This window comes from Vulpes lagopus, chromosome 18 (genome assembly GCF_018345385.1).
Source record: "Vulpes lagopus strain Blue_001 chromosome 18, ASM1834538v1, whole genome shotgun sequence".
In the NCBI taxonomy this organism is placed as follows: domain Eukaryota; kingdom Metazoa; phylum Chordata; class Mammalia; order Carnivora; family Canidae; genus Vulpes; species Vulpes lagopus.
In genome coordinates this window covers 13931672-13948795 of record NC_054841.1, presented here as the reverse complement: position 1 = coordinate 13948795, position 17124 = coordinate 13931672, and the positions used below count along the sequence as shown (strand labels likewise).

General features: G+C 47.1%; 1 protein-coding gene across 1 annotated transcript in view; it reads right to left on the bottom strand.

Annotated features, from left to right (window-relative positions):
• Positions 1–17124, bottom strand: part of SLC13A3 (solute carrier family 13 member 3) — a 75417-nt gene that overhangs the window by 33709 nt on the left and 24584 nt on the right. Inside the window, exons 2-4 of the mRNA XM_041732567.1 lie at positions 15250–15515; positions 12693–12856; positions 1831–1897 (exon numbers count right to left, since the gene is read on the bottom strand). Coding sequence (XP_041588501.1) covers positions 1831–1897; positions 12693–12856; positions 15250–15515 — 497 coding nt within the window. The remainder of the gene's footprint in view (positions 1–1830; positions 1898–12692; positions 12857–15249; positions 15516–17124) is intronic.

Below are 17124 nucleotides of genomic sequence, written 5' to 3'. Positions count from 1 at the left end.
GGCCCCTTATCAGGATTGGGATATGATTTGGGGTCTAAAAGGATGACAAGGACTGGAGATTAATATCACAGCCCGACTTCTCAGGGTGAAGATTCTGGCAGGAACTGTGGGCTCCCTCAGACCTGGGCACCCAACCAGACTGAGCCTCATGATGAGAATGAGAGAGCAGAAGGGGCCCTAGGGCTCCTCTAGTGCAAGTCTCTCTTTGTTCAGTTGGGGAAACTGAGGCCCAGAGAGAGGACTTTTATTCCAATGAATATAGAGTCTCCATCCAATGGATGAGGTATTCATTCAGTGGACATGGAGTCCTAGAGAATGAGAAGTGGGCTTTTTCCAATAGACTCAGCACAAGCTCTGTGTGGGCAGATGGTCCAAAGAGATTCCTAGGTTGAGTGGTAGGGAGTGGCTGGGCCAATCACAGAAACCATATCTCAAAGCTGGACTCAAAGCCCCCAGGTATAGTGCCAGGAAGGAGCAGAGACCATGGAATAAGACCATCAGACATAAGATCATGTTCCTCCTCTGCTAAAAGCCTCCACTGGCTCCCCTGTCATTGAAAATCAAGGCTACCTCATTGGACAATGAGGTCCCTCACGCTCTGTCCCTCTACCACCACTCCTCAGCACAGAAGCAATATCTCTGACCCTGATTCCTACCATCCACTCACCCAACTCCAGCCATACTGGTTTCCTGGCTGCTTTGGACTCTCAAGACCTTTGCACCTGCTGTCCCCTGTGCTGAGAACACTCTTCCCACAGATCATCCCCTAGCCCCTCACCTCCTACAGGTGTTTGCTTAAGGGGAACCTTCTTAGAGAGGCCTTTCCTGAATACTCATTTTAACACTGCCTTTTCACACCCCACAGGCACCCTCCCTAGCTTTCTTTCTTGCTTTGTTCTCCTGCAAAGCTCTCACCGACCATCTGACATACTGTGACTTTTACTTATGTGTTTGTTTCTTGTTGCTGGGATGTAAACTCCACAAGGGCTGGATTTTTGTCTGTTGCTGCATCCCTGGCAGTTCCTGGCTCATGGTAAGGTATCTATATTTGCTGAGTGAATAAAACAGACCTGACTGATGTCCAGCGATGCCTTGAGCAAGTGACTTTACTTCCTGCTGTTTCATCGATGACCCAAGATAACGATGCCCTGAATAACAAGCATTGCCATCCATGCATGTAAGGGCCAGCATGGTCGATGCTTGACCAACATTGTCTCATTTAATCTCAAAATAACTCTCTAAGGTGGGTTCCACTATCATGTCCAGTGGGTGAAACTAACAGAGGCTCAGAGAGGTTAAGTGTCTTGTCCAAATCACACAGCCGGTAAGCAGCAGAGCCAGGTTCAAAGTCAGGTCTGCAGGGCTCCGGACCTCAAGATCTTAACCACGCTGCCAAATGCAAAGGACACCAGCCACTATGCGTGCCATCAATGTGAAGATGCTTCCTAAGTCACGCAAATGTGAAGGACTGTGATTGTCTCTTATGACACTTTTGTCTTGAGAGCCTCTTGATGCCTGTCTGCATCCCTCTCCTCCTTGACTGTCAGGCAGTCTTTGTGCTCCTACTCCTCTGGACCCTCCTTTCAGATGCTCCACCTCATCAGAAGGATTTAATGTGCTACCCTGCCCTTTCTATCCATATCTGCATTTTGTAAGGACGTTGGGTGTGTCCATGCCTCAGCCAAAGGGATGGATGGTAGAAACCTGGGCATTAGGTCATTTGGAGAAAAATCTGGGGATGGGGGGAGGATTGCTTGTAGCATTAAATTCTTGTTCATCATCTCCTTGAACCAAGCACTGGCTCCTCCATCAATTGTACCAGGAACTCACTCTTCTGTGCTGGCAAGAAACTGCATCTCCGTGGGCACGGGGTGTAGGCCATTCCTCCGCACGGCAGCTAGGGAAAGAGCATGATGTCTTTAGTAACGTAATGAATGGATAGGAGTGCTCCTATTCTCCTGTAGCGAATGGGAAGGACTTCTCGGGTTTCCCTCCTATACTATTAGTTGATTTTTTTTTAAAGGCACTCAAAATTCCATCCTCTTGTCTCATGAATCTCTATTTGGAGATCGCCTAGGCCAGTGGGCAGGGATTAAGTGGCAAGTCCTCTGGACTAAACTCACCTGAGCTGCAATTGCCAAAGGGATATTTGGGAAAGATTAGCTATAAATAATAGATCAACAATGGGCTGGGTGACCCCGCTGTCATTCATTCATTCATTCATTATTTGTTGAGCACCTACTATGTGCTATTGGCTATGAGTTTGCAGTACACAGTGAATAATATAGAACAAGTTCCCTGCTCCCATGAAGGCTATATTCTAGAAGGGGAGACAGGCAATAAGTGAATAAAGGATAGACATCTCAGGTAGTGATGGAGGAGAGGAAAGTGGGTGATATGATGGAGAGTGATCGCAGAGTGGGGAGGGGAGCAGGTGGGCTCAGTCAGGTCAACTGAGAAGACACCATGAGCTGATGGCAGCTGATCTGAGACCTCAAGGTCTCAAGAAGAAGCCAGTCTGTGAGCTGTAGGAAGAGCTGTAGGAAGAGGGTTTTAGGCAACAGGAGCAGCAAGTGCAAAGGCCCCGGGGTGAGAGTATATCTGGTGTGTTGAGTAGAAGGGAGAGCCATGGGGCTAGAGGGGCATGAGGAAAGAGCAGATGGCAGGAGGTAGGGTGAGATGAGGGATGGGGGAGAGATGAGGAGGCCAAGAGGTAGGCTCAGTCATGCAGAGGTCTTGGGGCTCATAGTAAGGACTTTGGCTTCTACTCCAAATCAGATGTGAGCAGAGCCAGGGGAGTATTTGAACAGAGGAGAATAGAGTCAGGACAGAATCTGACTTCCTTTTAAAAATATCCCTTGCCTGATAGGTCAGTTTCCCCAAAAGCCATCAATAGCATTTTGGAGACAAGAAAGATTGAGAGGACTAAAATTTTTTTGCAGCTGAAACCATCAGAGCAAAAAATCCGATCCCTGAGCATTGAGAGTGTGACTCATAGCTGAACACATGGGTTCTGGGTTCAAATCATGAATCCATCACTTACTATGTAACCTTACATCAGTGGTTCCCAGCTGGGGCCAATTCTGCCTCCAAGAGACACTGGGTGATGTCTGGAGTCATTTTGGGTTGTCTTAACTGGAAGGTGGGGTGGAGGTGGGAGTCTGTTACTGGCATTCAGTGGGAAGATGCCAGGAATGTTGCTAAACATCCTACTATGCACAAGTCAGCCCCCACAGCAAAGAATCATCCCACCCAAAATGTCATAGTGCTGGAGTTGAGCAAACTGGGTTTAGATAAATCCCTTAATCTCACAGTACCTCGGTTCTTTAATCCATAAAATGGAAGTGATAATTCTCCTAGGGTTGTCAAGAGGATTCAAGAGTTGATCCATTTGCTATACGCTGAATACTTGCATCCCCACCCACCCAAAATTCATATGTTGAAACCTAATCCCCAATGTAACAGTGTTGTGAGGTGTGGACTTTGGGAGGTGATTATGTCAGAAGTGAAGACTCCTCATGAATGGGATTCAAGCCCTTATAAAAGATGCCCCACAGTGTAGCCTTACCCCTTCCACTATGTGTAGACACAGTCTACACACCCATGAAATGAGAAACAGTCCCTCACCAGACAACAAATTTGCTGGCACCTGGATCTTGGACTTCCCAACCTCCAGAACTATGAAAAATAAATGTCCAATCTATGGCATTTCTGTTATAGCAGACTGGACTAAGACACCCTTCAAAGCAGGGGCTGACTCGGGAAAACTGTGGAGGTTCCTCAAAGAGTTAAAAATAGACCTGCCCAATGACCCAGCAATTGCACTGCTGGGGATTTACCCCAAAGATACAGATGCAGTGAAACGCCGGGACACCTGCACCCCGATGTTTCTAGCAGCAATGTCCACAATAGCCAAACTGTGGAAGGAGCCTCGGTGTCCATCGAAAGATGAATGGATAAAGAAGATGTGGTCTATGTATACACAATGGGATATTACTCAGCCATTAGAAACGACAAATACCCACCATTTGCTTCGACGTGGATGGAACTGGGGGGTATTATGCTGAGTGAAGTAAGTCAATCGGAGAAGGACAAACATTATATGGTCTCATTCATTTGAGGAATATAAAAAATAGTGAAAGGGAATAAAGGGGAAAGGAGAAGAATTGTGTGGGAAATATCAGAAAGGGAGACAGAACATGAGAGACTCCTAACTCTGGGAAACGATCTAGGGGTGGTAGAAAGGGAGGTGGGTGGGGGGTGGGGGTGACTGGGTGACAGGCACTGAGGGGGGCACTTGATGAGATGAGCACTGGGTGTTATTCTATATGTTGGTAAATTGAACACCAATAAAAAATAAATTTATATATATATAAAAAAAGCAGGGGCTGGCAAATTTCTCCTGTAAAAGACCAGATAGTAAATATCCTAGTCTTTGGGGGGCCATGTGGTCTCTGTCATATTCAACTCTGCCGTGAAAGCTGCCATAGACCATACATAAATGAATACATGTGGCTAAACCTTTATTTTTGGACACTGCAATTTGAATTTCATATAATTTTCACATGTCACAAAATCTTGACTTATTCAACCATTTAAAAATATAAAAACTATGCTTAGCTCACAGGTCGCACAAACAACAGGCAGCAGGCTAGATTCGGTGGGCCAAAGTTTGCCAGATGACAACTGAACAAATTTAACAGGAATCTGAACACTAGCAAGGATTTAGTGGATGTGGGTTACTCTTGAGAAAGAAGAAGAAAGCAGTCCTTGACGTCTGGAAGTGGTCTGACCCAGATATACGCTGTGTTGTCCTCGTGTTGGACCTAAATAATCTTAGACATCCCCAACATCGGCCAGAGTTGCTCTCTGACACTGACAAAAGGAGACAGAGCAAAGGCATTTCATAATCTTGCCTTAGCCCAGAGCCACTGGACACCCACAAAATGCCAAACATCCCCCTTTTCTTGCCAATTGAATGGCCGTTACTTCTCCACTCATAGAATCCCCCGTGATTTCTGACTTCGTTCAGTCTTGAGCGAGGTTCCTTAGACCCCCACAAATGTCTCGGCCAAAGTCCAAAGCCCATGAGAGGTCCTTTCTAGCATCTCTGACTGAGTGATCCTGGCTGCTGGGGGCATGTGCTCTCTCTCACGGCCCACCTGTTCAACGGCAGGTGTGTGCTTGGGACGAAGGGTTTGGACTCCAGTCTCAGCTCTTTCCTGTCACAGCAGGTGGCTTGAGGAGGCTGTCCCCTCCCCTCTCCACTCTGGGCTGCTCCTTCCCCGTTGGTTGGTACCCAGAGGGAGCAGGAGCCATTGCCATCTTACCGAGGCTGGTCCTGCCGACCACCTGCAGAGAGGTCTGAAGGCTAACGGCGGATCAGTTCACCCGGGGTCACGGGGACGAGGGCCCCAGATCTCTCATGATGGGAACAAATGTCCACATCCAATGCATGAGGCCAGAGGCCAGGGCAGTGAAGCAGGAAGTGAGAGCAGCTATTAATGAGACACCGGGGCTGGTGGGCAAAGTCGCTCTCCAGGGAAGGCTAAACAGGAAGAACCTGGACCCAGTCACCCCCAGGCCCAACTCACTCACCTCCAGCCTCCTCTGCACCCTTCCCACTCAGGTTGGGACCGCAGCCGTCACACAGCATCAGACCTCAGTAGAGCTTGCCGGCATCTCAGGCATTAAACCCAAGGCGGCTCTGGGCATCCTTGAATGAATGGGAGAATATTCTAGAAGTGTCCCTCCTGGCCCCACCCTAGGAGTCCTGGCTTAGTGGCTTGGGAGTGGAGCTTGGGCCTTGGTATTTTTGAAAAGTTCTGCAATTGATGGTTTTTCAGCCAGGGTTGAAAGCCCTCGTGTCACGTGATAGGTGGGCAGCTGCAGCCTCCAGAGGCTGCCCCCGCAAGAGGGGCCAATTTGCCACAGACAGTCCCCACCTGGCCCCTGTCACTCATCCATGGGGTCTGGTTGCCACCAGCACCCGGCTGGAGAGCCCCAACATGAGGCTGTCCGCACTATGGCCCGGGAAGAGGAGAGCTGTGCGTGCACAATAGCAAACCGCAGTCATCAGTAGCATATAAAATCCGGAAGGAGGAGTTTTGCGTCTTTATACGAGTAAGATGGAAAGATTTTATGCCAGGCTTCATTTTTCTAATAATTATGATGATAGTAAACCCAATGAAGATAAAGTTGAAAAAACAGGAAAACCGAGACCCTGAATGTTCTTAACCATTTACCCAGGGTCCGCCCCCGGGCTCCCTGTGACCGCAGTGACCCAAGTGATCACGCAGGAAATAGGCCAGTGGGGCAAAGTCTCCAAGACGGCTGGCTGGTTAGGAGCTGGGAGCTTACAGGAGGTCTTGCTGAGATAATATGAGTCCGAGGGACACTGAGGACTTTCACGTTTGTAATCTGGCAGTTGCCTCCTGATAGCCTGGGAGAGCCAGGCCGGGGTTACTACCTTCTTCTTTACATCTGGGGAAACTGAGGCCCAGAGAAGGGGCTACAGTCTGGATCAAGATGACCCAGTGGGTCAGCGGCAGAGTCAGGCTTATTCCCAGGACTATTGATCCTGCACCTCTTGAATCTCCCTCCATCTCCCAGAGCTCCTACCTGGCTCTCAGCGGGTCTGATCTGGCCCTGCTAACTCTAGTCCAGCCTCCCCGGGGTGAATGACATGTTCTTGAAGTTCAGGACACTCAGGAAATAGTTCTCGTATCTAATTAGGGTAAAGAGCACCCAGGGAAGGTCAAAGCGCTCCCCCAAAGCTAGGGCAGGTTGACATCCATGAACTCATTCAGAACTTAGAACAACCTGGACAGGAAGTAGTGAGACCTCATTTTATTATTTTTTAAGATTTATTTATTTGAGAGAGAGGGGGGGGGGGAGAGAGAGAGAGAGAATGTGTGGCCAGGTTCACAGGAGCCAGGGGAGAGGGGTGGTAGGCAGAGGGAGAGAAACTCAAGCAGACTCCCCGCTGAGTGCAGAGCCAACAACTTGGGGCTAGATCTCACACCCATGAGATCATGACCTGAACTGAAACCAAGAGTCAGAGGCTCAATCAACTGAGTCATCCAGGTGCCCCCCACCCTCCACACCCCCACCCCACCATTTTATATCGGAAGATGCTGAGCTTTAGAACAGCATTCCTAATCCATTCATTCATTTATTCATTAGTTTCACACATTTATTGAACACCTACTATGTGCCAAACAGTGTTCTGGGTGAGCAAGACTCCACCAGTGGAGGTTGTTCATGGCAATGAGAAGACTTGACACAAGCCCCCATGGAGCTCAGAGTCCACGGAGGAGACAGGTTACATACAAATAAATCCCTCTTGACCAGGCCTTGAAGGAAACACAAAGGTGCTCCAAGGTATAGGATCTCATCACCAGCTCCTCCCTAATCCCAGAAAGCTTACAATGGCTTTTATACAACTGCCACATATTAACTACATCCTGTGTGTCAGGCTCTCCTGTCTCATGGAAGCTTCACAGCAATATGTACGGAGTGGGGAGTGTTGTTCTCACTTCACAGATGAGGAAAGCGTCTCAGAAAGAGACCGCCCTCGCCAAACTGCTTCTGGCCTCCCGAGTGAAGAGTGAAGCAGGAGGGCAATGCTTAATCCAGCCTAAAAGATGGCTTTGGGAATGATGCTGTCTTGAAAGGTGGCAAGTTGGCCTTCTTTGGGCAGAGAAAAGGACGGAGATGGTGATGGAGTTTAGATTCAAAAATCAGACGGACCCCTTACTGGCTGAGGGACACTGGGCAAGTACCCCACCCATTTGAGCACCAGTTTCCTCCTCTGTAACATGGGCATGATGACAGGGCCACCCCTGCAGGGCTGTGGTAGGGGGTCTAATGAGAATGCACGTAGGGTGCTGGAGAAGCCACCACCCCCATGGCCCCTCAGTCCCTCGGGCAGGACAGGGAGCCAAGCTGGGAGAAGAAACTGAATGGAAACACCAGGGCCGCCCTCCAAGATTGAGGATGCACCCCTCTTCCTCCCCGGGTCTTGTCCAGCAAGTTCTGCCCTGCTGCAGGCTCTGTCCTGCTCTGACGTGATGCTTACAAGCACAGGTTCTAGATCCAGGCAGAGATCAGCAACTAAGTACACTGCCTTGGGGAAATAATTTTGCCTCCCCGAGTCTCAGTGTCCTCATCTGTAAAATGGGGATCATTTACCTACTTCCTAGCACATTTCATCATGAAGATGAAATGAGCCAATGGGTATGAAAAATATAGCACGCGTCTGGCGTATGAAGGGTCATCAGGGACTGAGAGCTCACATTGTCATCACTGTTGTTGCTGTGGGTGTCCCTCGTGGACCTAGAGCCCCCAGGAGCCTCCCCAGCCCTGGCCTGGCCCACTGACAGTCTCCACCCCCTCCACGGGTCTTCACGTCCTGCCGCCACGACAGAGCACACATACCGTGTGAAAGGGCACATCTCTCTTTGCCCTGGAATTAGCCTTGTTTTAGGTCTTAGGGCTGATCATTAATCAGTCCGTGCTCTCTGATCCCACCGCTTGCGAAAGCAGGTGTCTGCACCAGCTTCCCAGGCTCTCCTAACCTCCTGACATCTTGCAGCATTTGGGAGAAGACTCTGGATTTCAATTTGCATCCAACATTGTGTGTGACCCTAGGCAAGTCCTTTCCTCTTCCTGGGTCTCAGATTATCCATCTTTATAATGAGGGAAATGGCTTTCAAACCTTTTTTTCTTTTTTGGCCCCTAGACTTTTTGAAAATAAAGAACAGAGCAAAACAAAACAAAACAAAAACAACTCTTGAAAATGAGGCAGAATGGCAGAGATTAAGTCACCCTGGATTCAAAATCCCATAGCCATGGAGCCACGCAGGTATTTTGAATACCTCTCTCTCCCCTGCTCATGCTTGTGCGCTCTCTGTCTCTCTCTCTCTTCTTACTTTATTTATTCATGAGAGATACAGAGAGAGAGAGAGGCAGAGACACAGGCAGAGGGAGAAGCAGGCTCCATGCAGGGAGCCCTATGTGGGACTCAATCCCAGGACCCCAGGATCACGCCCTGAGCCAAAGGCAGATGCTCAACCACTGAGCCCCCCAGGAGGCACTCTCTCTTTCTCTGTCTCAAGTAAATAAATAAAATCTTTAAAGAAAAAAAAAAAGGGGGATCCCTGGGTGGCGCAGCGGTTTGGCGCCTGCCTTTGACCCAGGGCGCGATCCTGGAGACCCGGGATCGAGTCCCACATCGGGCTCCCGGTGCATGGAGCCTGCTTCTCCCTCTGCCTGTGTCTCTGCCTCTCTCTCTCTCTCTCTCTCTGTGACTATCATAAGTAAAAAAAAAAAAAAAAAGAAGAAGAAGAAAGAGAAAAGAAAACACACAAAAAAACAAAATACCGGAGCCACTATTTTGAAACTGTGACCTTGGAGGCTACTTTATCCTCTTTTTTTTTTTTTTTTTTTTAATTTCTTCCCCAGTTTCCAATCTTCTAAATGAGGTCAATGCAGGTTTCACCTCCTGTAGACATAAAGCGCTACGAAGAGCCCCAAGGCTCAGTAAACATCTGTAATTGCTTTCCTGGAAGCCCAGCGTTTAAACTAGGTAAAGTGGAGAAGCTGGGGTAGAAATGGGAGAAGGACCAAAGTCTTCATCGCCTGTCACCACTCAGGCTGATGATGACACACTTCTCTGGAAGCCTTGAGACTTGGGGGGAAACAGTCTGAAAACGAAGGAAGCAAATTCTGGCCTATGGGCTGAATCTGGCCCACAGCCTACTGACTCAGAATGGTTTTTACATTTTTAAATGGCTGGAGAAAGCCAGTAGAAGCAAATACTTCATATTGTAAAAAAAAATTTTTTTTTAAGATTTTATTTATTTATTCATGAGAGACACACAGAGAGAGGCAGAGACACAGGCAGGGGGAGAAGCAGGCTCCCTGCAGGAAACCCGATGCGGAACTCGATCCCGGGACCCCAGGACCATGACCTGAGCTGAAGGCGGATGCTCAACCACTGAGCCAACCAGGTGCCCCTCATGATGTAAAAATTACATACCATTTTAATTTCAGCACCCATAAATAAACTTTCATGGGCACCCAGCCATGCCCACTTATTTCGATCTTGCCTGGGGCTGCCTTCTCTCTGCAAGCGCACAGTTGGAGCAGTGGTGATGGTGTGGCCAGAAAAAGCTAAAATATTTTACAGTCTGGTCACTTACAGAAAAAGTTTTCTGACCCCTGGTATAGAACATCTCTTCCCTTCCATGTGGAAGGCTTTGACCTTCAGAGGCTCTGCTACTTTACCAACAATGTGATTAATTCTGTTCATATCACTTTACCTCTCTGAACCTCACCAGTCAAGTACTTATAATGATCATTTCTAACTTGCAGGGCTGATGTGAAAATAAAACGAGCAAGACCCCTTATTGCCTGATAGGCAAATACCCATACCGCAGTGAATGAGATGAACTTAGATGGTACATGGATCAATATTTAGATTTTTAACATATATATTAATTCTAACACGCATTCAAAAAAATAAAAAACATAACTAGCACTCAAAGCCCACGGTTTCATGAATCATGCTTGTTGTGTTATTTGGGATAAATGATCCAGAGTTCCTGGGCTGATCTGCCATCTGTCCTACAACCTGTGCCTTCCCAGGTAGCATCGCTGGTCCTCACATCATATGCATGTTCCAGGCAGCAGGAGTAGAGGGCAGGAAAGGCGGGACCCAGGAGCTGCATGGACCGTTCCCACTCAATACTGGGGATAAACTAGAAATTTCTGCCCACGTTTGAACCAATTTAAAGCTTCCTTTTAAAATACATTTATGTAAATAGGGGCGTCTGGGTGGCTCAAGTTGGTTAAACGTCCAACTCTTGGTTTCAGCTCAGGTTGTGATCTCAAGCCCTGCTCAGGCTCCACGTTGAACATAGAGCCTGCTTGGGATTCTCTCTCTCCCTCTGCCCCTCCCCGTGCCTGCACACCGGTGCTCTCTCTCTCAAACATACATATATAAATAAAATACATTTATGTAAATAAAAAGAAAGACGTTTTTTAAAGCAGACAATGTGGCAGCCACTGCCACCATGAGGGAAAGACCAAGGGAATCACAGAGATGCCAGTGAAAAGTTCTGATATCTTCGTGCCTCTGAATCAATCCTGAAATTGCCTTTCTCTGACTTCTTGATGTTTGAGGAAAACGAACCCATATCTTTCAAGCCACCTGCAGACAGACCTTCTTCTGCCTGCATTCCCACCAACACAGCTGGTTCCACGGGTAAGAGGGCACACTCTGGAGCCAGACTGCCCGGGTGCAAAGTTGAGCTCAGTTATTGATGTGCTGTGTGACTTGGGGAAGTGACTTCTCCTCTCTGAGCCCTTGCTCAGTCATCTAAGAATGCAGTGGCTACTTATATTTTGTTTTGTTTAGAACAGTTTCTGAGGTTCAAGTGAAAAATCCTTCAGTAGGTGGCACGTTCTCACTCTTTGTTGTAGGACGCCCCTTTTTTGTTCTTTGTTTCTTTCTTTGGTCTCTTGGATTCCCATTTCCCACTCCCAACCTTCCCAGAGCAACCATGCAGATGGGTTTAACTGTAGCTTTTCATTTGCTGGTGTTCTTGCAAAATGGTCACTTGTGTGAATTTTTAATTTACATAAAGGTATTGTCTTCTAGATCTCACCCTGGTTTCTTTTTCCAATCATGACTATGTTTTGTGAGATCCATTTCTATAACTACGTCCCTCTGATTCTTTGCTCCTACAGCTGCATGGTGCTCAATGGAACACATTTGACCTTTCCCCTCTACTGGTGGTCGTGCTCGTGTGGCTACTAACTCACCACACCACAGAGAATGCTGCAGTGAACACTGTCACACCTGTCCCCTCGTGGACCTCTGTCAGAACTCCTTTGGCATTTGTATCCAGGAGCCAAACTGCTAGGTGACAGGGTATCTGCACTTCTTTTAAGGGTATGTGCACATTTAATTCAATTGAATATCTGCAGAATTCCCTTAAGAAAGGCTGACCTAGTACACACGCTCTCTGAAAGAACACAAGGGTTCCCATGGCCCCATTCTTGCCAACACAGGGCATTGTCCAGCTTTCATATCTTTGCTGATCTCACTGAAGTAAATCACATTGCATTTCAATTTGCATTTCTCTAGGTATTAATGGTTTTGAGCAACTCTTCAAATGCTCTAAAGCCAGGTTTAAGGTTTAAGTATTGTATCTACTTCATAGATATTTTTTTAAAGATTTTATTTATTTATTCATGAAAGACACACAGAGAGAAAGACACAGAGACACAGGCAGAGGGAGAAGCAGGCTCCATGCAGGGAGCCTGACATGGGACTCAATCCTGGGCCTCCAGGATCACACCCCAGGCTGAAGGCGGCACTAAACTGCTGAGCCACTCGGGCTGCCCTAGTTAGATGGTTTTGAGAAGTAGAAGAGATACTGTAGGCAAAGTGTTGACCTCATTACTCAGTACACAGTAAGCACCCAATAAATGAAAATCTTTTAAAAACCAAGGTATCAAGTTTTGACTTAGCTAATTCTCAGTTTTTATTATTATTTAAACACTTGGCACATAGTAGATGCTCAATAAGTGCATTCGCTTCACCCTCCTCTGCACCCTTTGGATGTCCTGCTCCAACTCCTCCACGTTGGTGGGGCCGCCCCAGTCCCTTTCCACAGCCTCACCTGTGTTCTCGTCACTCTGCCAGCTGAGGTCTTTCTGAGCCTCCTTCTGGCTGAAGAGACTTTTCAGGATGGCACTGGCGATGGGCAGCATCATGGCGGTGGAGGCAGTATTGCTCAGCCACATGGACAGGAAGGAGGTGGTCACCATCATCCCCAGGATGAGCCTGAGAACAGAGGGCATTAAAGGCACACCCAGAACGGGGGCCCAAGAGATTCTCTGGTTCTATTTTGCCGACCCTGAGGAATCCAGCCCACTCGTTTTACAGATGGAAAGTTAAGGACCAGAGAAGACAAGCCAGTGACCAGGTAGGGACCAGATTCACTTACCAGCCTTATTTCAGGTCTAAGGAAACTGATTCCACACATTTAAGTGAGCTGGTCACAAGCGCCCAAGGTAAAAGAGTCCAAAGACACGCCAACCTTGAAATTTTCTCTCCCTTGACCCCCAGTCCTTGATGGCTTTCATTACAGAATAAAGTTGCCTTGGTTTGGCACCAAGACTGTCTACCATATCCCTCCAAACCATCTTCCCAGCCTCTTCTCCCACTTCCCCTCTCACTCTTACCAGGCACCTGCTTAGACTCCCCTGATCTCACCAACACACCCCAATAGGCCCCAATCTCCTGCCTGCCTGCCATTGCTTGGCCCCTCCTAGCAGCAAGAATCCAAATTCCATGATCTTTTTTCCTTACATTGAATTGTTAACCTGCCTGGAATTTATCTAAATGGATAATCAGATGAAGTAAGATCTAAGTAGATTATCTTTTTCAAAGAATAAGCCAATTATTCCAACCCTCACCATTTACTGAATAATTCTTTCGTTTCCCATGAATTTAGATTTCTTCCAGAATATGTATCTAGCATTTAAAAATCTATTTCTGGATTAGTGTCATGCTGTTTTCATTGTTCTAACTTTATCATATGTTTGAATAACAGCCCCACCCAGTCTTCAAGGTCAAACATAACCTGCTCCATGAAGTAGTCTACCCCTTACCTCTCCTGTGTGCTCCCACACCACATGCACCCCTAAGGTTGGAATTCCGCTTTGCACTGGAATCAGTTCTATGGATAGTGTTTCTTGCACAGGACTCACAGTCCCTCCATGAGGAAACACTGCTACAGAACCTAGCAAAGGGCTTGACGTAGAGCAGATACTAGACACTTAGGAGTTATCTAGAACCTTCTTTTCCCTAATCACTACTCTCATCGATTTTATCAACCCAAGAACTCTCAAAGCTATTTATCTTGTTCATCTCCACTCCCACTGTTCAAGTCCAGGCTGTCACCATTGCTTGTCTGGACACCCAGAACAGTCTCCTAACCAGGCTGCATTGGGTGTGTCACTCCTAATCTGCTCTCCACCTAGCAGCCTAGAGGAATTTTTTTAAAAATGCAAATCTGGTCAAGTCATTCCCCAACTTAGAACCTTTAAAATGCACAGATTCATAACCAGCAAGGATGTGGATATGATTCAGGATGGAAATGAGGAGAAAAATGCATCTTTATTTTACTGACCTCTAATGGAAATTAAGCATTTCCTTTGGTGATAAACAAAGGCAACAAAGTTCAATAGTATTAGAAGTGCCTGGGACTCCGCTGTAATTAAGATCGCAGATATTTTCAGATCATTTTATAATAGATGCATTTTATTATAATAGATGCAAATATCTTAGAATTTCACTGACACTCAAAACAGTCTCAAAACTGTAGCTGTTATTAGGCACTGGATCTAGTCACTGGGTCTTACCATTTACTGTAAAGGAGTACAAATGGTACTATATCACAAATTTATCTGTTTTTAAAATTTTATTTGGATAACTGCATTTTGTTGTGACTGTTGTTGTTTTAAATCCTGTGTGTTATGTGCTTTATACATTTAAAAACATTATTCTAGTAACGGATCCTTAGGTTGCAACAAATTGTAAAGGAAAAAAAAAAAACACCGAAGGAACAGTGAAACCCTATTTTAAAGGCCATTTAATCTTCTTAGAATAAAAGTTCAAATCCTAGCCAGGAAGCCGGAGGCCCTGCAGGAATGGCCCCTGCCTCCCTATCTCTCAGGGCCATCTTGCCTCCTACTCCCCACCTGCTTGGGCTATTAAACAGCAAAATGGGATGATAATGGCCGGGATTTATTGCACTTTACAGGTCTAAGTTATTATACTTTCATTTTAGAGGCAAAGAGAGAGAAGTTAAGTCAGTTCCCAGAGCAGGAAAGGTGGGTTTCAGACCCAGCAGTCTGGGAGTCACACTACTAAGATGGATCTCTCTAAAGCAACTAGACACTAATCCCGGGGGGGCAAGGCCTGTGATAAGTATTTCAATTGGCTCCCCAGGTGATTCTTATGCACTTTTGAGAACAGCCTAAAAGCCTGGCACTGGTCTGGCACACAGAAAGGGCTCACAAAATATCCAGGGAATGAATGAGTAAATGGAAGGTGGGATATGATGAGCTTGTTGGCCTGGGTGACCAGACCAGGAAGAGTGAGTTTGGGCTCCAAGAGATGTGGTCCCTCTGCCTCCCCACCTTTGGACTGGACCCATTACCTGGTCTTACCTGGCTGGCTGGACCCCAGCGAGCATTAGGATCTTGAGGGCGATTCTCCGGTGCAGGTTCCACTCCTCAATGGCACTGGCCATGATCAGTCCGCTGAGGAAGAGGAAGTTGGTGTCCAGGAAGTACTGGGGGCAGACTTTGTTGGAGGGCAGAATGCCCAAGAAGGGGAAGAGGATGATGGGCAGCAGGGCCGTCACCGAGAGGGGCAGGGCTTCCGTGCACCAGTACACCGCCATAAGCAGGATGACAAACAGGCAGCGGCCTTCCTGCGGGGAATGTGGGGGTGAGATGCAGCTCAGAAGGGTCAGTGGAGCCCTGAGTGGTAGAGGGAGAAGAGATCCTGGGGTAGCACCCATCAAGGTGTGTTCCACAGGGAAGCTATGGAGAGGATGAGCACCCAAAGTTTTGACCTTGAATAGATAACATCACCTATCTAAGCCTCATTTTGCTCAACTATACAATGGGAAGGCAATATCTGTATATTTTATAAGACTGTTTGAGGATTAAATGAAATATTCCATTGGGTTAGAAGTAGACCCCAAGATGAGCATGAGTGTGAAAATAGTTTACTTGAGGGTGGATCCCAGAAAGTTCTGGAAGGACGACAACAGAGAAGTGAAACAGAAAGAAGCCAATACAGACAGTGTATTAATGGGAAGAACACCCTTGTGGCCAGTTGGGGCTCAATCCTGATGGGGGCCCCTGAGAGAGAGTGTAGATCATGCTTCAGGGTTGTCCTTCCAGGAGACAAGGGAGGTGGCTTTTTACCTGCCAACTCCTGGCCATCACTGGTTGAAGGCTGCTCCTGAGAGCATTAATTCCCCCAAACTTCTTGCCTGCCCTGCATAGAGTGAGAGAACACACCAGTACAGAGCATCTCAGGTTCAGTAGGAGGCCACTGGCAGGTGCAGAATGGTGAGTGCCAATGGAGACGTGGAGAGAGCACCAGTAGCAGTTACCACATCCATGCACAGCACTTACACAATGCCCAACACAGAGCACACACTCTGTTAGCAGTAATAATAATAAGCAATATTTGTGGGGCTCTAAAGTACTGGGAACTGTTTAATCCTCACAAAATCCCAGAGGAGTAAGTACCCCCATTTTATGGAGCAGAAAGCTGAGATGCAAGGAGGTCACTAGCAAGACAATGATTGTGCAGAACATGTCAATCTGCATCCAGAGCGATCGCTCTTAATCAAGTACCCCCCAACTGTTATTAGCGCAATACTAGAACCTATGACAATTTGATAGGGCAACATTGAAGATTCAGAACAAAATAGCTCAGTGGTTGCCAGGGCTTGGGCAGGAGGTGCATGTATTGGGGAAGGGGGGCTGCAAAGGAGTTCAAGGGAACATTTTGAGGTGATGGAAATGTTCTAGAAATAAGAGTGTCGTAATGACAATGCCTTCACTTCCGAAACATCATCGTCTCATAAGATCCATCGTCAATAGTGTCATATTATTATTCACGTGGTCACTATCTGAATAAAATTTCTTACTGTCCTGACCTTGCTTTCTTAGGGTCTTTCAAGGCAATGACCTTGCATGTTCCAGGAAACACAGACTATTTCTTGAATTTGATGCTGTCTGGTACCATTTTATGCTTCTTACTTCTTACTCACAGTAGGTTTGGTTGACTTTATTCAGTGTCCACAAGAAATTGGACTGAATTCCATCCTAACAGAACATGGCATCGGCTACATGCAGACACTAGGACTAGTTAATCCATTTACCAGATGGGCAAGGGCAGGATCCGAGGGACTGACGGCTTTGGCAGCAATCCAAGCAAAGATTACCGGGGCCTAGGGTCTGGGAGAGTGGTAGAGGTAGTGAGAAGTGGTCAAAGTCAGGGTGTATTTCCAAGGGAGAGCC